We start from the raw sequence: 27,550 nt of genomic DNA, 5'->3' as shown, positions 1-27,550 counted from the left end.
GCTGACATCCCCCCAATTAAATGGCTATGGGTTCCTAACATTTAGCAGTGCTGGCTATTCATTGAAATGTACATTGCAAGTTGCAATGTTGTCTGTGGCTTCGATTTGAACATAGTTTGAAGCAATAAACAGGTCATGAAATTAAATTTACATTGGAATGTATGCTTTGTATTAATTAATGCCCTCAATACGATAGACTATAATTGGCTTGACCACAGACAATTTCACCCTTAATGACAGTGATCAACACTTTGTGTGAAGCGGTTTAGAGAGTTGCATCTCTTTAACAAAGCAACTGGAGTCAGGTTAAAGTGAAGACAAATATTCTTAAAATGGTCTGTGGCCGGGGTAAGCCAATCTAAGTTAAAATCCTCTAAAACGAATCATTTGGATGACAGAAAAGGTTTGTAAAGAACACTAAAGTTGTAAAGAACACTGTAAAGACACAACCCCATCTCACACAACTTTGTCAAAATAGTCCTCATGATAAGATACCCAATACCAGAGTGACATCTTCTGCACAATAAAGGGACTCCAACTTTCCTGCGCAATAACGTGACTCCAACTTTCCTCCATAGTAAATTAATGTGAACACTAGAAAACACTCCAACTTGTGTGCACACTTGTGTACTACCTACTAGTTATTTTTTTGCAGCTGTCAGAGCTGTGTAGCTTGTTAAAGTGGAGGTGTGTCACCACATGACTAGCACCCTACATGCGGGGTTCAATGATGTATATAAACACTGGATTGCTATTGGCCAATAAGAAGCCTTGAAGCCATTAGTTGCTATATTGACACTCCCCAGAAGCAGTCCTCTATAGGAATGAATGTAATTTTACAGTATTTCAAATAAATGTTTTAAGGACAAAATTACCGGTATTTAAGTATTTTTCTTGTTGTAGTGGGGACAGTAACAGTCAAACGTTCTATCTAAAAATTATACTTTAAGGAAAATGTTTTATTATATATTTTGTATTTGTATGTTTAGCTCACATAATATAATAAAAAATAATGCATTAAGGTGTATAATAGAAAAAATGTGGCGAAAACAAATGTAGACATTAATAAATGCATTTCTAAAGCTTCCAAAATATTTGTTACAACGTTGGGGAATTGCCAAGATGGAGGTGCGGTGGCTTCAAAACAGCGCCCCCTGTTTTGTCATCTAGTGCATATATAAATGATTGGCCATATTTCAATGTATTAATCAAACATTAACTTCTGACCTTGTTTTAGGCTACATGGTTTACTACTAACGTATATCATATAACATTATTCATTATATCTTCAAACTAAAGTGTAGACCCACAGAGTGGGATATTTTAGTGTGTGGATCAATACGCAACTAGAGAGAGCAATAGTAATGGGAAAATTAATGTTTGTTTTGGGATAAATCACAATCACAGGCTTAAGAGATCATATATGTTTTGTTCTGAGATAATGTCATCAGCTAACGTCACTTCTTGTGAATTTTGAAGCATGTATGTAATAAAAACAAGCACATAATATCATGACCTTTATGAATTATGAAGCCTTTATGTGCTTTATCCCATAGAACAAAACAAAACATATTACTGCACCTGTACATAGCCCATCTATAGTTTAGCCCAAACAACTACCTCTTCCCCTACTGTATTTATTTATTTATTTTGCTCCTTTGCACCCCATTATTTCTATTTCTACTTTGCACGTTCTTCCACTGCAAATCTACCATTCCAGTGTTTACTTGCTATATTGTATTTACTTCGCCACCATGGCATTTTTTTGCCTTTACCTCCCTTATCTCACCTCATTTGCTCACATTGTATATAGACTTCATTTTCTACTATATCATTGACTGTATGTTTGTTTGTTTTACTCCATGTGTAACTCTGTGTTGTTCTATGTGCCGAACTGCTTTGCTTTATCTTGGCCAGGTCTCAATTGTAAATGAGAACTTGTTCTCAACTTGCCTACCTGGTTAAATAAAGGTGAAATAAATAAAAAATAAGATGTGTTAACGTCAAACATTATTTATGTCGTTTATCACAAAACTCCATTATTTCCCCATTAATTCCCCCTATAAGAATTGCTGAACGAACCAGAGTAACTAATTTCCGGTTTTTAGGACTACAAACTGGCAATCACTATTGAGCAAGGCTCATTGGCATTGGGGTTCTCTCCAAAGTCCCCTGAAAAAGTTTGCATAGCCCACTGTATTAAAGTAAGATCATATAAAGACGATATTAGTGTCAGACCCATAGAAAAGTCTATATTTAGTTGTTGCCATGTGTCTCATGGGCATTTTGACCTAATGGTCAGACGATCCGACAAATGTCGTTCTGCCTGTAATTTAAGGACACGCCTCTTCTCCGAATGGAATGGACCGCGCCATAACGTAAAGTCCTATCTACGTAGGATGAACATTTACATTTTTTATTATATAGCATTTTACATAACATATTATTGTACGTTTAATCCATGCCAGAAACTATGACGCGAGAAGAGGAGTTAATTCGGATTGCAAAAAAACTGGACAAGATGGTGTCTAGAAATAACACGGTGAGTGTATTTTGACGCCTTGTTTTCTGTCGCATGTTTTTCTGTCACCTCGTGCAGTCAAATGTATGAAATCATGTGTAGATACATGCTTTATTTTGAATTTGCAATGACGTATTCCATTTTATAGTTATCTACATTTAATACAAAGTTTTACATTTCGAGGTTGTGCTTTAAAAAGTTGTGCAAGTGGCAAATGCTGAACGGGTGTTTGGCACAGGATTGTCCAGCTTTTGCCTATTAAGCAAGACCGTGCGATATACACACACACACTGAATAAAACTACGAATGCAAAAGTGTGAGACTTAAAGCATTCTGGTATTCTACAACAACTCCGTGAATGGAACCGAAAGTAAAACAACGCACGGTCGTGACAGTGGCGTGCTATGGGGCTGTATTTTGTTAGTATGGGCCAATTGTTCAGTTCTGTTTTGGCGGATTCACTGATCGTTCACTGATACCTTTAATGATATTCCTTATTAACATAGACTACATAAACACAACTATTTTGACTATTAGGCTACATTACTATTACAAGATTTGTACATAGTCATTATAGTATTACAGTTTGTTATTGATTGTAATTTTGATTAATACCATTGATTACGTGTCAATAGTGTGATCACTTAAAAACAGACTGTAGAAACATGTGCAGCTGCTACAGTAGGGCTACTAATTACAGTACAAACCCGTCCTGCAGCATTAATTCAATAATACTATGCTCCCACCATCACCCTGCTCTTCATAGTCAGCACAGGGTACTACACAGAGGTGCAACTTTGGTTTTAGAAATTGCGGGACCTAACCTGTCTGCGGGTCCTCCCTCTGAATTGTTTTGGGCATCTAGAGCTAATTTTCTGCATTTCTACACAATATAATATTACCCTTTTGCGGTCACTTTGATTGTAAGAATATAATATATTTTTAAACACTTCTACATGAATGTGGATGATACCATGATTATGGATAATCCTGAATGAATAGTGAATAATGATGAGTTAGAAAGTTATAGATGCACAAATATCATATCTCCACTGCGTCTCCAGACTCTGTCACGTCTGTCACATGTGCTCAGTGTGAACCTGCTTTCATCTGTGAAGAGCACAGGGCGCCAGTGGCGAATTTGCCAATCTTGGTGTTCTCTGGCAAATGCCAAACGTGCTGCACGGTGTTGGGCTGTAAGCACAACCCCCACCTGTGGACGTCGGGCCCTCATACCACCCTCATGGAGTCTGTTTCTGACCGTTTGAGCAGACACATGCACATTTGTGGCCTGCTGGAGGTCATTTTGCAGGGCTCTGGCAGTGCTCCTCCTTGCACAAAGGCGGAGGTAGCGGTCCTGCTGCTGGGTTGTTGCCCTCCTACGGCCTCCTCCACGTCTCCTGATGTACTGGCCTGTCTCCTGATTTTTTTGACCACGTGGACTGGGATGTGTTCCGAATAGCCTCAGACAATAACATTGATGTATACGCTGACTCGGTGAGCGAGTTTATTAGCAAGTGCATCGGAGATGTCGTATCCACTGTGACTATTAAAACCTTTCCTAACCAGAAACCGTGGATTGATGGAAGCATTCGCACAAAACTGAAAGTGTGAACCACTTCTTTTAATCATGGCAAGGCGACTGGAAACGTGACCGAATGCAAACAGTACAGCTATTTCCTCAGCAAGGCAATCAAACAAGCAAAGCGTCAGTATAGAGACAAAGTAGAGTCGCAATTCAACGGCTCAAACACAAGACGTATGTGGCAGGGTCTACAGTCAATCACGGATTACAAAAAGAAAACCAGCCCCGCGATGTCTTGCTCCCAGACAAATTAAACAAATTCTTTGCTCGCTTTGAGGACAATACAGTGCCACTGACACAGCCTGCTACCAAAGCCTGTGGGCTCTCCTACTCCGTGGCCAACGTGAGTTAAACATTATAACGTGTTAACCCTCGCAAGGCTGCCGGCCCAGACGGCATCACTAGCCGCGTCCTCAGAGCATGCGCAGGCCAGCTGGCTGGTGTGTTTACGGACATATTCAATCAATCCCTATCCCAGTCTGTTGTCCCCACATGCTTCAAGATGGCCACCATTGTTCCTGTTCCCAAGAAAGCTAAGGTAACTGAACTAAATGCCCCGTTGCACTCACTTCTGTCATCATGAAGTGCTTTGAGATACTAGTCAAGGATCATATCACTTCCACCCTACCTGATACCTTAGACCCACTCCAATTTTCTTACCGCCCCAATAAGTCCACTGACGATGCAATCGCCATCACACTGCACACTGACCTATCCCATCTGGACAAGAGGAATACCTATGTAAGAATGCTGTTCATTGACTACAACTCAGCATTTAACACCATAGTACCCTCCAAACTCGTCATTAAGCTCGACCCAGCCTTGTGCAACTGGGTCCTGGACTTTCTGACGGGCCGTCCCCTGGTGGTGAAAAGGAATCAACATCTCCACCCCGCTGATCCTTAACACTGGGGCCCCACAAGGGTGCGTTCTCAGCCCTCTCCTGTACTCCCTGTTCACCCATGACTGCGTGGCCATGCATGCTTCCAACTCAATCATCAAGTTTGCAGACGACACTACAGTGGTAGGCCTGATTACCAATAACGATGAGACGGCCTACAGAGAGGAGGTGAGGGCCCTCGGAGTGTGGGGTCAGGAAAACAACCTCTCACTCGACGCCAACAAAACAAAGGAGATAATCGTGGACTTTGGGAAACAGCAGAGGGATCACCCCCCCCCCCCCCCATCCAAATCGACGGGACAGTAGTGGAGAAGGTGGAAAGTTTTAAGTTCCTCGGCGTACACAGACAAACTGATATGGTCCAGTGTGTTGAAAAAGGCGCAACAGCACCTCTTCAACCTCAGGGGGCTGAAAAAATGTTGGCTTGTCACCTAAAACACTCAAACTTTTACAGATGCACAATCGAGAGCATCCTGTCGGGCTGTATCACCACCTGATACGGCAACTGCACCGCCCTCAACCACAAGGCTCTCCAGAGGGTAGTGCGGTCTGCGCAACGCATCACAGAGGGCAAACTACCTGCCCTCTAGGACACCTACAGCACCTGATGTCACAGGAAGGCCAAAAAGAACAACAGCCACCTGAGCCACTGCCTGTTCACCCCACTATCATCCAGAAGGCGAGGTCAGTACAGGTGCATCAAAGCTGAGACCGAGAGACTGAAAAACAGCTATCTCAAGGCCATCAGACTGTTAAGCAGCCATCTAGCACATTGGAGGCTGCTGCCTATAGTCATAGACTAGAAATCACTGGCCACTTTAACTTCTCTGCGCTACGGATCCCTTTTACGGGATCACTTTCCTAAACAACCGCTAGAATTGCAGGGCGCCAAATGCATAAATATTACAAAAAATATTTATAATCATGCAATCACAAGTGAAATATACCAAAACACAGCTTAGCTTGTTGTTAATCCACCTATCATGTCAGATTTTGAAAATATACTTTACAGCGAAAGAAATCCAAGCTTTTGTGAGTGTAGCAATCAATGCTACAGCAGCTAGCCCCAAATTAGCATGGTCACGAAAATCAGAAAAGCAATAAAATTCATCGCTTACCTTTGATAATCTTCGGATGTTTCCACTCACGAGACTCCCAGTTACACAACAAATGTTATATTTGTTCGATAAATATTACTTTTATCACACAAAAAACGCCATTTGGGTTGCGCATTATGTTGAGAAAACAAAAGCCTTCTTCCATTCGACAAATTCCAAAAAGTATCCGTAATGGTCATAGAAACATGTCAAATGTTTTTTATAATCAATCCTCAGGTTGTTTTTAACAAACATAATCGATAATATTTCTACCGGACCATAACCTATTCAATAAGATAGAAAAGAAAATGAGGAGCCCCTCGCACGCAGGAAACATTCAGAGGACACCTGACTACTTATGAAACATCTCGCTCATTTTTCAAAATAAAAGCCTGAAACTGTCTAAAGCCTGGTCACAGCCTGAGGAAGCCATTGGAAAAGGAATCTGGTTGATACCCCTTTAAATAGAGGATAGACGGTCCAGGGAACACAGATTAATTAAAAAAAATAATAATAATCACTTCCGGATTATATTTTCTCAGGTTTTCGCCTGCAGAATAAGTATTGTTATACTCACAGACAATATTTTGACAGTTTTGGAAACTTTGGAGTGTTTTCTATCCTAATCTGTAAATTATATGCATATTCTACGATCTGGGCCAGAGAAAATGTCCGTTTACGTTGGGAACGTTTAAAAAAAAAAAAAAAAAAAGAGAAAAAAAAGAAAGAAGAATCTGACCCCTAGCGCTAAGAGGTTTTAAGGAATGGAACACTAGTCACTTTAATAATGTTTACATATCTTGCATTACTCATCTCAAATGTATACAATGTATTCTATACTAATCTACGGTATCTTAGTCACTTAATAATGTTTACATATCTTGCATTACTCATCACATATGTATATACTGTATTCTATACTATTCTATGTTATCTTAGTCACTCGTTCATATGTATATAGTCTTAATTCATTCCTACTTAGATTTGTGTTTTGTGTATATGTTGTGTAATTTGTTAAATATCACTTGTTAGATGTTACTGTACTGTCGGAGCTAGAAGCACAAGCATTTCGCTACACCCACAATAACATCTGCTAAACACGTGTATGTGACCAAGAAAATTTAATTTGATATAGATAAGGAATAACAAAAATCCAATTATCGAACCCTGTGGCAGGATGTCTTGATCCTGGTTGATGCACAGCAGCTAGCATAATCAAATTGTTGTAATATTTCATGATCAAACGCTTTGGATAAATCAAAAAAAGATTCCGAGAGTGTATTCATTATTGTTCAGGGTGGTAAAAATGTTGTCCACAAGTTGCAAAAGATCCATCTCTGTGGAGAAGTTTTTTTAACGAAAACCATATTGGTGCTCATATAGAATACAGTTTTGATTTTAAATGTTTCAACATTCTCTTATACACCAATTTTTCTAGGATTTTTTAAAAACATGATGGTACAGATATTGGGAGATCATTTGTAAAATATCTTGGATCCCCAGATTTATAGAGGGGGATAACTTTAGGAACAATACCAGTTTGCATAGATTTGGTGAAAATATACGTTAGAGGCTCAATAATTTATTTAAATTTAAACAGAGAAGGGAAATGTTCCTTCATGTAATCCAAGGTATTTCCATCAGTTTTCTCTATTTTCTTTGACAGAGAGGAACAAACATTCACAAAAAAGTTATTACATTCACATTACATCAGGATCACTATAGGTCTTACTACCAACAATAAATTGAGATGGGATAGTTGTAGATTAGGACACCTACACCACCCGATGTCACAGGAAGGCCATAAAGATCATCAAGGACAACAACCACCCAAGCCACTACCTGTTCACCCCGCTATCATCCAGAAGGCGAGGTCAGTACAGGTGCATCCAAGCAGGGACCGAGAGACTGAAAAACAGCTTCTATCTCAAGGCCATCAGACTGTTAAACAGCCACCACTAACATTTAGCGGCCGCTGCCAACAAACTGACTCAACTCCAGCCACTTTAAAAATGGGAATTGATGGAAATTATGTAAAAATGTACCACCAGCCACTTTAAACAATGCCACCTAATATAATGTTTACATACCCTACATTACACATCTCTTATGTATATGTATATACTGTACTCTATATCATCTACTGCATCTTGCCATCTTTATGTAATACATGTACCACTAGCCACTTTAAACTATGCCACTTTATGTTTACATACCCTACAGTACTCATCTCATAGGTATATACCGTACTCTATACCATCTACTGCACCTTGCCTATGCCGTCTGTACCATCACTCATTCATATATCTTTATGTACATATTAGTAGTTGCGGAATTGTTAGGTTAGATTACTTGTTGTTATTACTGCATTGTCGGAACCAGAAGCACAAGCATTTCGCTACACTCGCATTAACATCTGCTAACCATGTGTATGTGACTAATAAATTTGATTTGATTACTTGTTCTTATTCAACAGTTGATTGATGATTTTCCAAGTTGACTTTATATTATTTAAGGATTCTTGGAATTAAAATACATTTTTGGGGATGTCCATTTTGGGGATGTTATATATTTTATTCATCTGCAAAAGTTCACTTCAGCGCCATCACAGGCTGGTCTTCTCTGGTTGTCTGACTGTGCTGAGACCCCTGTCACCATTTGATTACCTTGGTGTACATTATATTATCCAAGAATAGAATCAATGATTCAATCATTTAAATTACCGTTATTCCCAGATCCCAGACTGTAGACTACCCATGAACTCAAGATGGAACTTTGTTTCCATTCACTGATTGTTATAATATACTGCAAAATTCACCTGACCTCCGTAGACTGGTCTTCCCTGGCTGTCCGACCCTGCAGGGACACCTGTCACCATCTGATCCTGCTAAGACATGATGAGAATAGTGTTGTGTACTGACTTTGCACCATGACAGTGAAGCCTCTAGAGCTGTTTATTACTGTCAATGGGAAAAGTAAGGAATTCCCTAGGGAAACTGACAGATCAATAACGTTTCATTGCTACTGTATACTGACTGTTGGGGGGGAAATAATATCAAACGTTAGCCAACTTTTGGCTAGATCTAATGGTAGATCAACTGGCGAAAACGAGGCAAGTTAATTTACTTCTGTTGAAACGATTTCCATACACACAACAGCTGTTCGATACTGCTACCTGACAGATTGCTAGGCTAAACTGGCTGTGGTAGCTACTAGCTAGCTAGATAGCTAGCTAAGTTAGTTCATTCACTTCAGACAGAACTTCAGTCGAGAGGGGATGAAACATTAGCTAACGTTACATGTCAGTTACACTACTAGCTCAGCTCTGGGAATATAATTTTTTCCTTTCTGTTAAGTCAAACAGCAGTTACCATGCCAGCTACATCAGTCAAATAAAGAGTAGCTAGTTTCTGCCCTACTTGCTTTTACAACTTAGAAAAAATCACAACACACACATATAACAACTGCCTCTGTTCGCATGCTCTGTGGTCTCCGGACGGTCCTAAATCCAGCCGGTTGAAACCACCAAACAGCCAACCCGACCACTCTGAGTTGTCCGCATGGTCCTAAAGCACACCGGGGCCACTTATTTTTATTTATTTATCACAATGCAATGATAAAACTGGGGGGTGGCAAAAATGCAATTTCAGAATGAGGGCAACTTTCACATCCCCAGTGAAAGTTGCACCCCTGGTACTACATATGTAATGAAAATAAATAATTCTGCTGCTCTCCCTGTTGGCTACAACTTCCAATACCATCATCTCCATCTTTGTGTACATAGGAGGGTGCCCTGGACCTGCTGAATGAACTGAAGAGCTTCAACATGACGCTGAAACTTCTGCAGGTAGAGGACCTTCAACAGGAAAATCCCACTCACCTGTTATGTATCATTTAGGTGTACAGAAGTTTCATATTTTAGGCTACTTCTACGTTCAACATTAAATATTATCAAATGCATGGGGAATACAGTGCAGTCAATTTCCCCACAAACACGGAATGGATTATATAGTTATGCCTACTCCAAATGATGTGTGAACTCATTATAAAATTGTAAACTCATTATTTCAAGGATCACATGCAACAAAACATTCTCTCTGCTGAATAGGAAACGAGGATCGGCATGTCTGTGAATGGAATCAGGAAGCACTGCACAGACGACGTGGTCGTTTCCCTGGCCAAGATCCTCATCAAGGACTGGAAGAGACTGCTGGGTAGGATTGTAGGAGACTGTCTTTTAGAACGTGGAGCTGTCTGGAGTTGCGTTTTACACTTTACACAGTACCTAGAGACAACATTTTACCCTCTTTGCCCCCTAGATGCTGCACGTACTCAGAGTACTGAGAGGCCCAATGACATGAAGAATGGGGTTGACTCCAGCAAAGCCACAGGGTCCTCAGTCAGGTCCCCTTTAGAGAAAGACACCAGGTAGGTGCATACACACACACTCAAACCATTGCCTGCGTGTGAAGGCAAAAATGTAAACATAAGAAAGGGGAAGATATGGTATCTGGTGTGGTCTGTTTTTTTTGCTATAGTCACAAGAGGCTGGATGTTTCTGATTCAGATCCTCAATCTGAAAAGGAAGAACAATGTTGAACACAAAAAAAAAGACGAGGAAGCTGTTGACCTTTAAAAAGAGCGATATACAGAGGCATTCAAAATCAAAACGGCATGCAGAACAATCCAAAAATGGAAAACATATAGAAGATGCCAGAAAAGAAAGACCTGTAGAACACTCCAAAAAAGAACAACACTTAGAAGAACCCAAAAAATGAGACACTTCGAAGGATCCAGAAAAGAAAGACATGTACCTGTACATGACACAAAAAAATGAAAGATGTGCAAGAACCCAAGAAAGAAAGACATTTAGAAGAACCCCAAAAATGAGAAACACAGACGAACCCAGAAGGGTGAGTTTTGCAGATGAAACGAGAAATGAAAGACACACAGAGGAATGCACAAAGGAGATACCATTGTACGAACCCCCACGAGAGACCTGTTGAAAACCGCAGACAAGGGTGTGAGAGGTGCCTCTGTTAAGTTGATTCCATACAGTCTAGAGAGGACAAGTGCTGGGCCTCAGGGATGTATTGTGCTTTCAGGAGAAGCGTCTTGGATGATCTTTACCCCTCTTGTTACTCTCCTCCTTCGGCCTCCCCGACCACCCCGTCTTCCTCCCCCTGTCAGACGTATGTCTGAGGAGGTGAATAAACGGGTGAAGAAGGAGAGAGAGAGAGGTCAGGATGGATAGATACTCTAGTGTCAACGCATGGAACTTTTCTGAGAACACTATTACTTTCAGATGCTTTGGTACATTACTGAATGAGTGGTTTGTACAGATATAAGGCTACAGCTCGAGATGTTTATATTGGAAGCCCTTGAGATGGACTGCACACTAACCTTGTTGTTTAACTGACTTGTTCATACGGCATACCACTGGGCACCACATGTCATTTCAACGTAGAAATGTGGGTAATATTTGGTTGAGACGTTGATCAATGAGATTTCAACCTTTATTCACCCACTCAAAAAGTCAGACGGAAGTTTGTTGAATTACAAATGCGTTTTCACTGTGCTTGCAGCCATCTAAAAGCATATCTAAATTCCAATGGGGAAACAATGTCAGATTGTTGGTTTAGTCCTCATCTAAATGTGTTAGCAGTGTACTTTCAACCATTTTAAAAGCACCACAAAGTTGAAAAGGGGAATACAATGTCAGATATTTAGTATTTATACCTAAACGTAATGTTTTATCACTGTGCTTCATCTAATTGCACTACCAAATTACCTGGATTGCAGTTGAGATTACATTAAAAGTACATAGTGCAAGTGTACCAATGCTTTAGATATTCTGCACAGATTATTATAGCAATTGTGAAGATCTCCACAGAACGGCAACTTTTGCACGCTATCTTGAACATGCACGCGTTCTATGATTACATAAGAAGACATTTATAGTTACAGTTGGCTAACTTCAATGTGGCCCTTTCCTGCAGTCAAATGACCTAGTGGTCAAATGGGTGGAATATTATTCATAATTTCATAATTAATAAACAAATAAAATAATGTATCCGGTGTTTCTATGTCAAACGGGTTTGTTATAGTTCAGTCTTCTGTGATGTATATAAAGTGTAATATTGGAATGCAAACTAAACATTTTATACATCTCTATATCTGATATGGTACATGTCTTCTTTTTTTAAGCCCATAACCATGTGTGTGAGGTGTATACTTTTGTCTCAAAGTATATTTGAAACACTCTGTGTGACCCTGTTTAGCCCACTGCAGTAAAAAGTTAAGGTTGAATAAATACTGTTTCTTTAGTTTGTAAAATTGCCTTAACTTTATGCCATTTACTGTATTACAAAAGTCATATTGAATTGTGTTTGGTTGTCAACACAATCAAATATCAACATTTTAAAGGATATACTGTATAATGCTTGGATGGTTTCATCTGAGCCACTGGCCTAATCCTATTCTTTAACGTTTTATTTTTTATTTAGTTGGAGATGTGAATCCAACATAATTTCTTAACTTGACGACACGTTATTATGCAATTTATTGTATTGCAAAAGGGATATTGAATTGTGTTTGATTGTCAACTCAACCAAATATCAACATTTGAACATCAACATGTGTCTTTTGTGCCACTGACTTAGTCTGGCTTTAATTCCAGTTTGTTTACAAATGAATAATGTATATGTTGGATTCATTTCTCCATTTCAACCAAGAATCAAAGTTAAAGATTACGACTAAATCAGTTTGTGCCCAGTGGGTAGTGACCTTGAAGAGTGACTTACCCAGCACCCACTTCTGCATGGTGCGCGGTGTGAGCACGGTCAATGCATGCTTTCCTTGATCATTCGATTTGTGCTAGTTGTATTCGTTTCGGAAAGCATGGTTTGACTCAGATTTCATTTGGACTATTTCAATTTCCATTCAGGAGAGATTCTTCAGACACTCTGTCTCCTTCTCATCCTCGTCCCACCCCTCCGTCCAGATATCACTCAGTGAAGGTGAAGAAAGAGAGGTCAGAGGGCATGCTGTTTGTGAATAGACTGAGTTGTCTATTTTGGTCCATAGTTTGTGATAGATCATCACTGACCTCTGTTTTATCAGACACAGTGAATTATGCCCTGAAATCACTGTTTTACGGTTTGTTTTGTTATCATAGGTTGTACTTTTATACAGCACAGCAAAGTCAAAATCATTGCAACAATGAGCATGTTCCTCGTTTTTTGATGATAAACTCTCAGCGATACACAGAAAATGTCAAAAGTTTTCAGAATTGCAATAGATTTAGTCTGTTGGTTTTTCATTTAGGAAAAAAGCTCCTCCTGACCCTAATGCCCCACTTCCTCCTCATCCTTATCCTTCTATGCCCACTGCAGCAGAGGTCAAGGAGAGGTCAGTCACCTTCTCTTCTGTCAAACTATATTTATTTCACAAGACATATTGGACTACAGTATAAATTGTCCTTCCTGTATTACACTTTTGCTCAAATTTGTATTCTATTCTACTGAGCCATTTACTTTATGTTCATTCGTATTCTTATCTTTTATTACTTCTTATAGTTGTTGCATTGTCGAGGAGCAACCTGCAAGCAGTGATGGCAAAAGTACGCAAATGTCATACTTGTGTAAAAGTAAAGATACCGTAATAGAAAATGACTCAAGTGAAAGTCACCCAGTAAAATACTACTTGTGTAAAAGTCTAAAAGTATTTGGTTTTAAATATACTTAAGTATCAAAAGTAAATGTAATTGCTAAAATATACTTAATTATATTTACTTGAGGCGGCAGGTAGCCTAGTGGTTAGAGCATTGGGCCAGTAACCGAAATGTTACGGAAAATGGGTGTCAAGGAAAATGTATGGAGTGAAAAGTACATAATTATTTTTAGGAATGTAGTAAATTAAAAGTTGTCAAAAATATAAATTGTAAAGTACAGATACTGCAAAAAACTACTTAAGCAGTGAATTTTAACTTAAGTACTTTACACCACTGCCTGCAAGTAAGCGTTTGGTTGGATGGTGCATGTGTATCCCCTATATACGACTAATAAATCTTGAAACATGAGTGTGCTATCGATAGTAGTGATGATCGAAAAGAGCCTCCGTGGATTTCTGTGGTTAGAAAAGAGACTCCAGACCCCAATGCTCCTTTTGCACCTCTTCCTCTCCATCTCCATCCTCCCCCTCCTGTGAAGCGTCCGTCAGTGGAAGTCAAAAAGGAGAGGGTCAAGGTCGCTTTGATGTTGCATGGTTGTTTTTTTGTGTGGTTACTTTTGAGTGTCAGCAATGTTTGTTCTCTGTGACATTGTTGAACTGCTCCTATTGACAGATATGCTAAATGGATTATATTCATTCCGACACAACGCACTTTTGTTGCTTTTCCTTGTGAGGTTTCAAACATCACTTTCTTTGCTGTTTGCGACCCAGAGAGGAGTTGTCAGATTACAAACCCGTTTCTCTGAAGGTGATGTCATCTGACCATGTGAAAAAGGATGGGTCTGGGATCTGTAAATCATACTACCTCATTCATGTTGAGTGTGCTCAATTGTGTTTCGCCTTTTCAGTACATGTTCCTAATGTCATGATAAATATAGTATCCAACAGTCATTTAATAGTTCCTGTTATATAGTGCCTTCGGAATGTATCCAGACCCCTTGACCTTTTCCACATTTTGTTAGGTTACAGCCTTATTTTAAAATTGATTAAATTGTTTGTTTAAAAAAAAAAAAAATCATCTCTGGGTAACACATTACCCCATAATGACTAAGCAAAAACGAGTTTAGAAATGATCGCTAATTTATTAAGAATAAAAACAAAAAAATATCAGTATTCAGCACCTTTGGCAGTGATTACAGCCTCAAGTCTTCTTGGGTATGACGCTACAAGCTTGGCACACCTGTATTTGGGGAGTTTCTCCAAGTCTTCTCTGCAGAGCCTCTCAAACTCTGTCAGGTTCGATGGGGAGCGTCGCTGCACAGCTATTTTCATGTACTAGAGATGTTCGATCGGGTTCAAGTCCGGGCTCTAGCTGGGCCACTCAAGGACATTCAGAGACTTGTCTCGAAGCCACTCCTGCGTTGTCTTGGCTGTGTGTCTTGGCTGTGTGCTTTGGGTCGTTGTCCTGTTGGAAGGTGTACCTTCACCCCAGTCTGAGGTCCTGACTAGTCTCCCAGTCCCTGCTGCTGAAAAACATCCCCACAGAATGATGCTGCCACTACCATGCTTCACCGTAGGGATGGTGCCAGATTTCATCCAGATGTGACGCTTGGCATTCAGGACAAAGAGTTCAATTTTGGTTTCATCAGACCAGAGAATCTTGTTTTCCCATGGTCTGAGAATCTTTAGGTGCCTTTTGGCAAACTCCAAACGGGCTGTCATGTGCCTTTTTTTACTGAGGGGCTTGCGTCTGACCACTCTACCATAAAAGCCGAATGGTGGAGTGCTGCAGAGATGGTTGTATTTCTAGAAGGTTCTCCCATCTCCACAGAGGAACTCTAGAGCTCTGTCAGAGTGACCATTGAGTTCTTGGTCACCTCCCTTGACCAAGGCCCTTCTCTCCCGATTGCTCAGTTTGGCCGGGTGGCCAACTCTAGGAATAGTCTTGGTGGTTCCAAACTTCTTCCGTTTAACAATGATGGAGGCCACTGTGTTCTTAGGGACCTTCAATGCTGCAGAAATGTTTTGGTATCCTTTCCCAGATCTGTGCCTCGACACAATCCTGTCTTGGAGCTGTACAGACAATTCCTTCGACCTCATGGCTTGGTTTTTGCTCTGACATGCACTGTCCACTGTGGGACCTTATATAGACAGGTCATGTCTAAAAGTGCCCAAAAGAAAGGCAGGTCATGCCTTTCCAAATCATGTCCAATCAATTGAATTTACCACAGGTGGACTCCAAGTTGTAGAAACATCTCAAGGATGATCAATAGAAACAGGATGCACCTGAGCTCAATTTCGAGTCTCATAGCAAAGGATCTGAATACTTATGTAAATACGGTATTTTTGTTTTGCAAACATTTCTAAAAACCTGTTTTTGCTTTGCCATTATGGGGTGTTCTGTGTAGATGGCTGAGGAAATTGTTTTATTTTATCCATTTTAGATTAGGGCTGTAACAAAATAAAAATTGGAAAAAGTCGAAGGGTTTGAATACTTTCATGACATTCTCTAAATGTGGATGATGATGATGATGATATAATTTTGATAAATTAGATGAAGATTATTATGACAACAGTTGCAAAGCACTGCTAAACGTTCTCCTTTTGCAGAAAATACTCCGATAGCATAGTGCCCAAAAGACCATCTGTTGATGCCAAGGAAGAAAGGTTGGCAAGCCATAGTGCACAGGAGCATGCATAATTATACACTGCATGTGGGCCTATGTGCTTGTTTGAGTTGAATCCCACTGACATGAGTTGTGGTTGTATATTTGGTGATATTAGAGAGTTGTGTGTTAACCCCTTCATTGGAGCAGAGGTCTTCATAGGGAAATACTGTATGTGTGCATATTTATCTGTGCTTCGCCACCTTGTCATGTTGTCTGCCCTCTGCTGGTGAAGCTGTTTGATCAAGCATGCCTGCTCCCTGAATGCCATGTGCTTTTTGCCTATCAGCAATGGCTGCAATACATGCAAATATTACATACAAATGTTTCCTGTTTTAGAAAGGATTTGTCAGATTCCAAACCAAAACCTGCTAAATGGCCAAGTCTGGATGGCAAGAAAGACAGGTCTGCATAAGCAGCATCATATTATGTACCCAATAATTGGTGGATGTACAGTCGTGGCCAAAAGTTTTGAGAATGACACAAATACTAATTTCCACAAAGTTTGCTGCTTCATTGTCTTTAGATAATTGTCAGATGTTACTATGGAATATAATATAATTACAAGCATTTCATAAGTGTCAAAGGATTTTATTGACAATTACCTGAAGTTGATGTAAAGAGTCAATGTTTGCAGTGTTGACCCTTCTTTTTCAAGACTTCTGCAATCCACCCTGGCATGCTATCAATTAACTTCTGGGCCACATCCTGACTGATGGCAGCCCATTCTTGCATAATCAATGCTTGGAGTTTGTCAGAATTTGTGGGTTTTTGTTTGTCCACCCACCTCTTGAGGATTGACCATAAATTCTCAATGGGATTAAGGTCTGGGGAGTTTCCTGGCCATGTACCCAAAATATCGATGTTTTGTTCCCCGAGCCACTTAGTTATCACTTTTGCCTTATGGCAAGGTGCTCCATCATGCTGAAAAAGGCATTGTTCGTCACCAAACTGTTCCTGGATGGTTGGGAGAAGTTGCTCTCGGAGGATGTGTTGGTACCATTCTTTTTTCATGGCTGTGTTCTTAGGCAAAGTTGTGAGTAAGCCCACTCCCTTGGCTGAGAAGCAACCCCACACATGAATGGTCTCAGGATGCTTTACTGTTGGCATGACACAGGACTGATGGTAGCGCTATCCTTGTCTTCCCCGGACAAGCTTTTTTCCGGATTCCCCAAACAATCGGAAAGGGGATTCATCAGAGAAAATGACGTTACCCCGGTCCTCAGCAGTCCAATCCCTGTACCTTTTGCAGAATATCAGTCTGTCCCTGATGTTTTCCTGGAGAGAAGTGGCTTCTTTGCTGCCTTTCTTGACACCAGACCATCCTCCAAAAGTCTTCGCCTCACTGTGTGTGCAGATGCACTCACACCTGCCTGCTGCCATTCCTGAGCAAGCTTTGTACTGGTGGTGCCCCGATCCCGCAGCTGAATCAACTTTAGGAGACGGTCCTGGCGCTTGCTGAACTTTCTTGGGCGCCCTGAAGCCTTCTTCACAACAATTGAACCGCTCTCCTTGAAGTTCTTGATGATCCGATAAATGGTTGATTTAGGCGTAATCTTACTGGCAGCAATATCCTTGCCTGTGAAGCCCTTTTTGTGCAAAGCAATGATGACGGCACGTGTTTCCTTGCACGTAACCATGCTTGACAGAGGAAGAACAATGATTCCAAGCACCACCCTCCTTTTGAAGCTTCCAGTCTGTTATTCGAACTCAATCAGCATGACAGAGTGATCTCCAGCCTTGTCTTCATCAACGCTCACACCAAGAGAATCACTGACATGATGTCAGCTGGTCTTTTTGTGGCAGGGCTGAAATGCAGTGGAAATATTTTTGGGGGATTCAGTTAATTTGCATGGCAAAGAGGGACTTTGCAATTAATTGCAATTCATCTGATCACTCTTCATAACATTCTGGAGTATATGCAAATTGCCATCATACAAACTGAGGCAGCAGACTTTGTGAAAATTAATATTTGTGTCATTCTCAACTTTTGTCCACGACTGTACTAAACTTCACTCTAAAAACACTTATTGACCTCACTTTTAAACCTGTATGAAGTGAACTTTGAAGGAAAATTATTAAATCAAGAAATATTGTAATTTGTAAAGCTCTTTTCTCACACCCAAGCACAGATTTTTTAAAATTATATAATAATAAAAGCACATCAATCAATGCTATATGCAGGTGTTGACCAATCCATTGAACAGAATTAACATTGGTCATTGAAAGCTCTTCTGAACAGCTCAGTCATTTAGTTGTGCCTTAAGCAAGGCCAGAGACTCTACAGCCCTGGCAGTGACTTTAAGTGCGTTCCACATAGTCACCCATAGTTTTTTGTCTGCTGTGGGACTGCTGAAGGGAGATGGACCTGTAGGAGCGAAGGGAGTGTACGACGAAGTCAGACAGATACTTGGGTCCAGAGTTGTGGATAGCTTGGTAGGTGTGAAACATAATTTTAAAGTCAATGCGTGAGCATGTGGGGAGCCACTGGAGGTTGAACAGAGCTGGAGTGATGTGCTCATGGGGGAAGTGTGGTTGAGGACACATGCAGCACAGTTCTGGACATATTGTAGCCTTCTTAGGCACTTGTCAGATTGTTCAACCAACACGGTATTACAATAGTCCAGACGGGATAAGATAAACGTGTGGATGAGTTGCTCAGCTGGAGGCTGTAAACGCGTAGGTTACATAGGTCGTAACCTGGCAATGCTTCATAGATAGAAACATTTAACTTTGGTAACACTTCTGATGTGGGCCTCAAACGAGAGCTGACTGTCAAATATCACACCCAGATTGCGGACCTCACTGGAGGGTAGGACCTTGACACCATCAATATTGAGGCCGTAGCTGCTGATTTAGTCGATGATGCGAGTGCCAATCAGGAAGACCTCTGTCTTTTTGCAGTTTAACTGCAGGAAACTCAGCTGTAACCACGCTTTGATGTCCTGCAGGCAGCTGACCAGGAATGCAGTGGCATTGGCAGTGTTTGTGGAGATATACAGCTGAGTGTCGTCAGCATAAAAGTTAAAGACCAGTCCATGTTTCCCAGTGGCAGCATGTAGATCCAAAACAGTAGCTGCCCTAGGACCGAGCCTTGAGGGACCCCCTGGCGGATCAGTGAGATAGGACCTGAACCAGTCCAGGACAGTGTCTGACAGGCCCGGTAGCTTCATCATGCCATCCAGCAGAATGGCATGGCTGACCGTGGCAAATGCTGCATTGAGGTCCAGCAGTTTGAGGATGCTGGCAGCCCCAGAGTCCGCATTCATGAGGAGGTCATTGGTGACCCTTACCAAGGCAGTCTCTGTGTCTGAAACCAGACGGCAAGGGCTTGAGTAGGTTGTGATTGGCAAGATGTTGTTGGAGTTGACTAGACATATCATGTTCGAGGAGCTTACTCAGCAAGGTCAGGTTGGAGATAGGCCTGTAGTTCTGGAGGTTGTCAGGGTCAGATCCAGGCTTTTTAAGTACTGGTGTGAGTGCGGCGAGTTTGAGCTGTGGAGGAACACATCCAGTGGTTAATGATTTCTGTAAAAAAAGGCTCCAGAACAGATAACTAGGACTTGACAAGTGAGGTGGGGATAGGGTCAAGTGAGCAAGTGGTGGGCCTCATTATTCTAACCAGCTTGGTTACATCAGCTGCAGGGAGCGTAGGACTGTGTAGATCAACTACAGGGGCTGGAGAGGACAGGATGGTGTTGTTATTTTAGATTTTCAATTTTGCTTTGGAAGAAACAAAGGTATTGATTGCACCGTTCTGGGGAGGCTGAGGTAGCAGAGTTGTTCACAGGCTGAAGCAGCTTGCTCACAGTAGAGAACAGCACCTGGGAGTAACCAGTGCTTTTGGTGGTGGTGGTGGTGGTAGTAGTAGTAGTATGGTCAAATGAAAGTAAGAAAAACAGTATCTAGCACTCACTCAGATGAACAGCAGTGTCACAAGGTGGTGACAGGGTTTCCTCTCTCTCTCGTTGTAGGAAGGACTCCACTGACTCCAAGCACAGTCTTTCTGTGAAACGTCATTCGACTGACTCTAAATCAGACAGGTAGGTACTGGCTCTCATTCAGATTCATTACTATGACTGACACTTCTCTGGTCATTACTGCTAAATGCCTTAAAATGTTGCCATGAGCTATCCAGTGGGCGAAGTACATCCGTCAGCATCTAGTTTTAATTGACATTCGATTGAATTTCAAATAACATGACATCAATATTAAATCAACATAAGTGAAAAGGAGTGGGAAAAGTACTCAATTGTCATACTTAAGTAAAAGTAAATGCTAGTAGATTATTTATTTTTTTACGGACAGACGGGGGCACACTCAAACACTCAGACATAATTTACAAATGCAGTATTTGTGTTTAGTTAGTCCGCCAGATCAGAGGCAGTAGGGATGACAACGTATTCTATGTGCGTGAATTGGACCATCATTCTGTCCTGCCTGAGCATTCAAAATGTAACGAGTGCTTTTTGCTACCAGGGAAAATGTATGGAAGTTAAAAGTACTTAGTTTCTTTAGGGATGTAGTGGATTAAAAGTTGCAAAAAATATACCAAACAAAAAATGTAAAGTGTTGGTCCCTTGTTTCATGAGCTGAAATAAAAGATCCCAGAATTTTTTCATACACACAAAAGGCTTATTTCCCTTAAATTGTGTGCACAAATTTGTTTACATCCCTGTTAGTGAGCATTTCTCCTTTGCCAAGATAATCCTTCCTCCTGACGTGTGGCATGTCCTTGTGCTGGGGACATAGAAGGCCACTCTAAAATGTGCAGTTTTGTCACACAACACAATACCACAGATGTCTAAAGTTTTGAGGGAGCGTGCAATTGGCAAGCTGACTGCAGGAATGTCCACCAGAGCTGTTACCAGATAATTTAATGTTCATTTCTCCACCATAAGCCACCTCCAACGTCATTTTAGATAATTTGGCAGTACAACCAACTGGCCTCACAACCGCAGACCAAGTCTCACCATGTGAGCCCAGGACCTCCACATTCGGCTTCTTCACCTGCAGGATCGTCTAAGACCAGCCCCCCGGAAAGCTGAGGAAACTGTGGGTTTGTACAACCAAAGAATTACTGCACAAACTGTCAGAAACCATCTCAGGGAAGCTCATCTGCGTGCTCGTCGTCCTCACCAGGGTCTTTACCTGACTGCAGTTCGGCATCTTACCCGAGTTCAGTGGCAAATGCTCACCTTCGATGGTCACTGGCACGCTGGAGAAGTCTGCTCTTCATAGCTGAATCCCGTTTCAACTGTACCGGTAAGATGGCATTGTGTGGGCGAGCGGTTTGCTGATGTCAACGTTGTGAACAGAGTGCCCCATGGTGGCTGTGGGGTTATGGTATGGGCAGGCATAAGCTACGGACAACTAATACAATTGCATTTTATCGATGGGAATTTGAATGCACAGAGATACGTGACGAGATCCTGAGGCCCATTGTCGTGCCATTCATCTGCCTCATGTTTCAGCATGATGATAGTGCACGACCACATGTCGCAAGGATCTCTACACAATTCCCTGGAAGCTGAAAATGTCCCAGTTCTTCCTTGGCCTTCATAATCACTAGACATGTCACCCATTGAGCATGTTTTGGATGCTCTGTATCCATTTCCCGCTAATATCCAGCAACTTCGCACAGCCTTTGAAGAGGAGTGGGACAACATTCCACAGGCCACAATCAACTCTATGCGAAGGAGATGTGTCCCGCAGCATGAAGCAAATTATTGTCACACCAGATACTGAATGGTTTTATGATCCACTCCCCTACAATTTGTTTAAGTTATGTGACCAACAGATGCGTATCTGTATTTCCAGTCATGTGAAGTCCATAGATTAGGGCCTAATTTCTTTAGATGAACAGTAACTTCATTTATAGTTGTTTCATTTATATTTTTGTTCAGTGTATAAATAGTAAAGTATAGATACCACCCAAAAAATACTTATGTATATTTACTTCAAGGAAAACTAAAAACAGAAAATATTGCATCATAACGGGACAGATTTTTGTGTTTTTCAAATTATGTATCCTGAGAACTTGATTGCTGACACAAAATATTGTGGGTCTATATCAACAATGGACTAAGAAATCTAGCCCGTATGATGATTTTGGATCATATGATGCTCCGTTTTGCAACTTTCAATAATCAATGAATCAATTTCAGTAATCTTGTCCTGTAGGAAGCATTTTGCATCATATGAAGCCAAATGCATTTCTGTATTTTGAAAGTTAGGTAACTTGATTGCTTTCAGAATAGAGTAATCTGGCCTGTAATGATGCATTTTGTGTCATATGAAAGTTACGTATCTTGAAAACTTGATTGTTGACATGCAAAATATTTTGGGACAATATCAACAATGGACTGATGAAACAAATACCAAAATACACATTTTGGGGTGTAGTTTTCCTTTAAGTACTTTACACCACTGCAAGCGAGCCATGTCATTGCATTTTAGTTAAAATGTTGATAAAAAAATACAATTTCCGTGTACGTTTTCCACATTTTGACAAAGTTCGATTTTTTTTTTACATTTTATTTGTTGAAATGACATTGAATCAATCAGTGGGTAGTAACCCCTTCTCTCTTTCAAATTGTAAATAATTTACTACCTCTCTTTAGGAGGGACTCTATGGGTTCCAAGACTAGCAGCTCACCCTCAGCTAAGAAGCTCCCTAGTGAGACGTAAGAGTGCCCCTTTCTTATGCATACAGAAAAGCTCATTTCCTTTTCTTATTTATTTTACTGCGTCATCAAGGCTTTTTTATTTACTTTGCATAATGGAGCGCATTAAGATACGGATGTTTGTTCACTCCATTGCTTTTTCTGTCTCTGTTTGTTTCAGGAAAGAATCTCATGGCTCCAAGTCCTCTCACCCTGGCCCTCTGCAGAGAAAGTCCTCAACGGACAGTATTGAACGGTACCCTTTTTAACTGGAAAATACTATCTACTGTACTACTGAAATCATTATGGATCAGATTTTAAACTCTTGATTGACGTATATGCTGTTTGGCTTGTGTACGATGACCAGGAGAAAGAAAGAGATGCCAAAGATCCCCACCACCCCCACCAGTCCCATGTCCCCCTCCTTCAGCTCAGCAGGGGTTCCCCTGTCCCCTTGCCTGGCCACTGGAGAAACCATCAGGGACAAATGCATCGAGATGCTGGCTGCAGCTCTACGCACAGATGGTGGGGAAAAGAGCAGCCACTAACTGAATGGATCAGAGTACAAGTACAGACACTCACAGAGATAAGAGATCAAGAGATCAATCTGCACATAAAGTGACTCAACGCACATTCATTCACACACACAGTACAGTATGGAAATGAACGGTTACATTAAATTAATAGCGGTTACATTACACACAGAATGATAGATTTTGTAGATGAAGAGAGTAAACGTAATACCCTCAGTTTTCTCTCCTCAGATAACTTCAAAGAATTTGGGACAAACTGTGACTCAATGGCAGCAGAAATTGAAGATCATATCCTTTTAAATCTGCTTGTGGTTCTGAAGTATTTTAGTTTCAATTTGCAGTGTGTTTGCAGAGCTGCCATTTGCTCTTTTGGCTTTGAATATAACACATGTTATATTTGTTTGAACTTTGATTGTCACCGTTAGATATTTCAGCCAGGTGGTGATGAAGGCTTCCTTAACTGTCCTCCGCTGCACATATTTACAAGGAGACGGGAGCCACAGATATGAAGTATAAAAACAGGGTGCGGAGCCGCATCAGCAACCTGAAGGACTCCAAAAACCCTGGGCTGCGGAGGAACGTCCTGGCTGGAGGCATAGAGCTGAGACGCTTCGCCATCATGTCTGCTGAGGTACTGTAAACTTCTGTCATATCAACCCGTGACCCACCCCTGCCTCTAACATATTCCTAAGATGTTGTATTAAAGAGAGAGTCAAGCACCTACCAAAACATTGAGTAGACAAATTTCCCTCAGAGATTTCGTCTGTCTGTCTAGGAGATGGCTAGTGATGAGCTGAAGCAGCTGAGGAACAATCTGACTAAGGAGGCCATTAGGGAACACCAGCTGTCCAAAACCGGCGGTACCATTTCTGACCTGTTTCAGTGCAGCAAGTGCAAAAAAAAGAACTGCACCTACAACCAGGTAAACAAACCATACTCTGCATACACACCATATTCTGCATATTACAAGGTATATACTATATTTTACTTAAACAGATACACACGGCTCACTGCTCACTGCACTGAAAACATACATATGCTCTACATACTGACCCAATATCAGTTTTATATTGTACACTCCTCCAGTTACATTTTACACAGTGAGATACAGTGGAGACAGCCTGTTCTGTTGAATGAAAGCTGCCTTCGTATTAACTGTGTGTGTGTGTGTGTGTGTGTGTGTGTGTGTGTGTAGATGCAGACCCGCAGCGCTGACGAGCCTATGACCACTTTTGTCCTCTGTAACGAGTGCGGGAACCGCTGGAAGGTGAGACATTTCCCTCACCAGTTCAGATAAAGCCCATTTAAAATAGATAACGCTAGTCCAGCACATACAGTGGTGTCTCTGAGGCATAACAATGGTCCACAGACATAAATAATCTATCCATTTACTAATATTCATTTTCTTTTCTATTCCAGTTCTGCTGATGTGGCCCAGCTCCAATGACGATGTTGCAGACCACATTTTTTCTATGAGGGGTTATAATGTTTAGCAATGAGTAATTTTACAAAAACAAAAATGAATACTTACAATTTACTTTTTAAGATGGGCTCCCGAGTGGAACAGCGGTCTAAGGCACTGCAAGAGGCGTCACTACAGTCTCTGGTTCAATTCCAGGCTGTATCACATCTGGCCGTGATTGGGAGTCCCATAGGGCGGGGCACAATTGGCTCAGCGTCGTCCGGGTTTGGCCTGGGTAGACTGTCATTGTAAATAAGAATTTGTTCTTAACTGACTTGCCTAGTTAAACAAAGGTTACATTTCAAATATGGTGCTTTTAATGGGGGTTGCATTTTTTTTGTAAGAGGCAGGGGTTGAGACAGTCTCCAGATTGATGGCAGTGTCATTTAATCTGTCCTGGTTGGACACATGGTGTTGAGGAGATTGAATGAGTAAACAGTATTGAAATTATGCTAATTAATACAAAATAATGTCATTGTCAAATTGTGTTTGAACTACCGGTGAAATGGAAAGTCAATATACTGTACCACTAAGAGCAGCCACAAGATGGCGAGGAAGAGTAAGTTATACTGTAAGAGCTCCCACTTGCAAATGACATATCATTTAGGGAGTGAATGTTATTTACAGTACCAGTCAAAAGTTTGTACACACCTACTCATTCAAGGGTTTTTCTTTATTTGAACTGTTTTCTACATTGTATAATAATAGTGAAGACATCAAAACTATGAAATAACATATATGGTATCATGCAGTAACCAGCATTTTTTTACATTTACATTTACATTTAAGTCATTTAGCAGACGCTCTTATCCAGAGCGACTTACAAATTGGTGCATTCACCTTATGACATCCATTTTAAAACAAATCAAAATATATTTGAGGTTCTTCAGAGTAGCCACCCTTTGCCTTGATGACAGCTTTGCACACTCTTGGCATTCTCTCAACCAGCTTCATGAGGTAGTCACCTGGAATGCATTTCAATTAACAGGTGTGCCTTGTGCGTTTGAGTCAATCAGTTGTGTTGTGACAAGATAGGTCTATCTTCTGTATACCACCCCTATTTGGTAAAAGACCAAGTCCATATTATGGCAAGAGAAGCTCAAATAAGTTCATTAGAGTTAACTGCACCTCAGATTGCAGCCCAAATAAATGCTTCACAGAGTTTATGTAACACATCTCAACATCAACTGTTCAGAGGAGACTGACTGCATTAATCAGGCCTTCATGGTCGATTTGCTGCAAAGAAACCACTACTAAAGTACACCAATAAGAAGAAGAGACTTGCTTGGGCCAAGAAACATGAGCAATGGACATTAGACTGGTGGAAATCTGTCCTTTGGTCTGATTAGTCAATTTTTTGAATTTTGGTTTCAAACGCAGAGTTGGTGAACTGATGATCTCTGCATGTGTGGTTCCCACCGTGAAGCATGGAGGAGGAGATGTGGGGGTACTTTGCTGGTGACACTGTGATTTATTTAGAATTCCAGGCACACTTAACCAGCATGGCTACCACAGCATTCTGCAGCGATGCGCCATCCCACCTGGTTTTCCCTTAGTGGGACTATCATTTGTTTTTCAACAGAACAATGACCCAACACACCTTCAGGCTGTGTAAGGGCTATTTGACAAAGAAGGAGAGCGATGACCTGCTGCATCAGATGATGACCTGGCAATCACCTGACCTCAACCCAATTTAGATGGTTTGGGATTAATTGGACCGCAGAGTGAAGGAAAAGCATCCAATAAGTGCTCAGCATACGTGGGAACTCCTTCAAGACTGTTGGAAAAGCATTCTAGGTGAAGCTGGTTGATAGAATGTCTAGAGTGAGCAAAGCTGTCCTCAAGGCAAAGGGTTGCTATTGTAATGATTCTTGTCTACATTGTAGACAATTGTAAAAAAAAACATTCAATGAGTAGGTGTGTCAAAACTATTGACTGGTACTGTACAATGAGGGTTACATGGAGAAAAATGGACCTCTGAAATGAAAATAGACAGCCCTTCAGCAAAATATATTTTACCTAACGCATTTTACCTAATGCCGAAAAAAACAAGTGACCCTTCATAGCCTGGTTCCTCTCTAGGTTTCTTCCTAGGTTTTGGCCTTTCTAGGGAGTTTTTCCTAGCCACCGTGCTTCTACACCTGCATTACTAGCTGTTTGGGGTTTTAGGCTGGGTTTCTGTACAGCACTTCAAGATATTAGCTGATGTACGAAGGGCTATATAAAATAAAATTGATTGATTGATTGACCCTTCGCTATACCCAATATAATAATTAAATTCATAAAGTGGATAGCAGAGAACATGTCTACCGTTCACCCTCACTTCTTGGACAGACCAGAGCCTTCGATATGCAGTTTAGAAACTTTTCTTCATGCTTTAAGCATGGCAACGCAGGAATTTTGATAGCGCACACAGGGCTCAATTTGTAAAGCCTGATAAGCAACTAAT

General features: G+C 40.9%; 1 protein-coding gene across 7 annotated transcripts; it reads left to right on the top strand.

Moving 5' to 3' along the window:
• The first annotated feature begins 2,145 nt into the window (after positions 1 to 2,145).
• On the top strand, positions 2,146 to 27,349 carry LOC129837488 (transcription elongation factor A protein 3-like). Of its 7 annotated transcripts, XM_055903690.1 has the most exons (17): positions 2,146 to 2,542; positions 9,889 to 9,951; positions 10,213 to 10,318; positions 10,424 to 10,532; positions 13,051 to 13,137; positions 13,431 to 13,514; positions 16,386 to 16,442; positions 16,781 to 16,846; positions 20,416 to 20,484; positions 23,065 to 23,127; positions 23,288 to 23,362; positions 23,474 to 23,631; positions 23,871 to 23,931; positions 24,120 to 24,270; positions 24,415 to 24,561; positions 24,835 to 24,906; positions 25,059 to 27,349. In XM_055903690.1, exons 1-17 carry the CDS (start codon positions 2,462 to 2,464, stop codon positions 25,065 to 25,067), a joined length of 1,458 nt encoding a protein of 485 aa, XP_055759665.1. In that variant the 5' UTR covers positions 2,146 to 2,461; the 3' UTR covers positions 25,068 to 27,349. The 7 variants fall into 7 exon arrangements, with proteins under 7 accessions (XP_055759665.1, XP_055759666.1, XP_055759667.1 ...); XM_055903691.1 differs by lacking the exon at positions 16,781 to 16,846 and having other exon boundaries at positions 2,148 to 2,542; XM_055903692.1 differs by lacking the exons at positions 16,386 to 16,442; positions 16,781 to 16,846 and having other exon boundaries at positions 2,149 to 2,542.
• The last annotated feature ends 201 nt before the right edge of the window (positions 27,350 to 27,550 follow it).

Source organism: Salvelinus fontinalis, chromosome 38, assembly GCF_029448725.1.
Source record: "Salvelinus fontinalis isolate EN_2023a chromosome 38, ASM2944872v1, whole genome shotgun sequence".
Taxonomy (NCBI): Eukaryota; Metazoa; Chordata; class Actinopteri; order Salmoniformes; family Salmonidae; genus Salvelinus; species Salvelinus fontinalis.
Note: the sequence above shows the minus strand (reverse complement) of the source record. Positions and strands in the feature narration are given on the sequence as shown.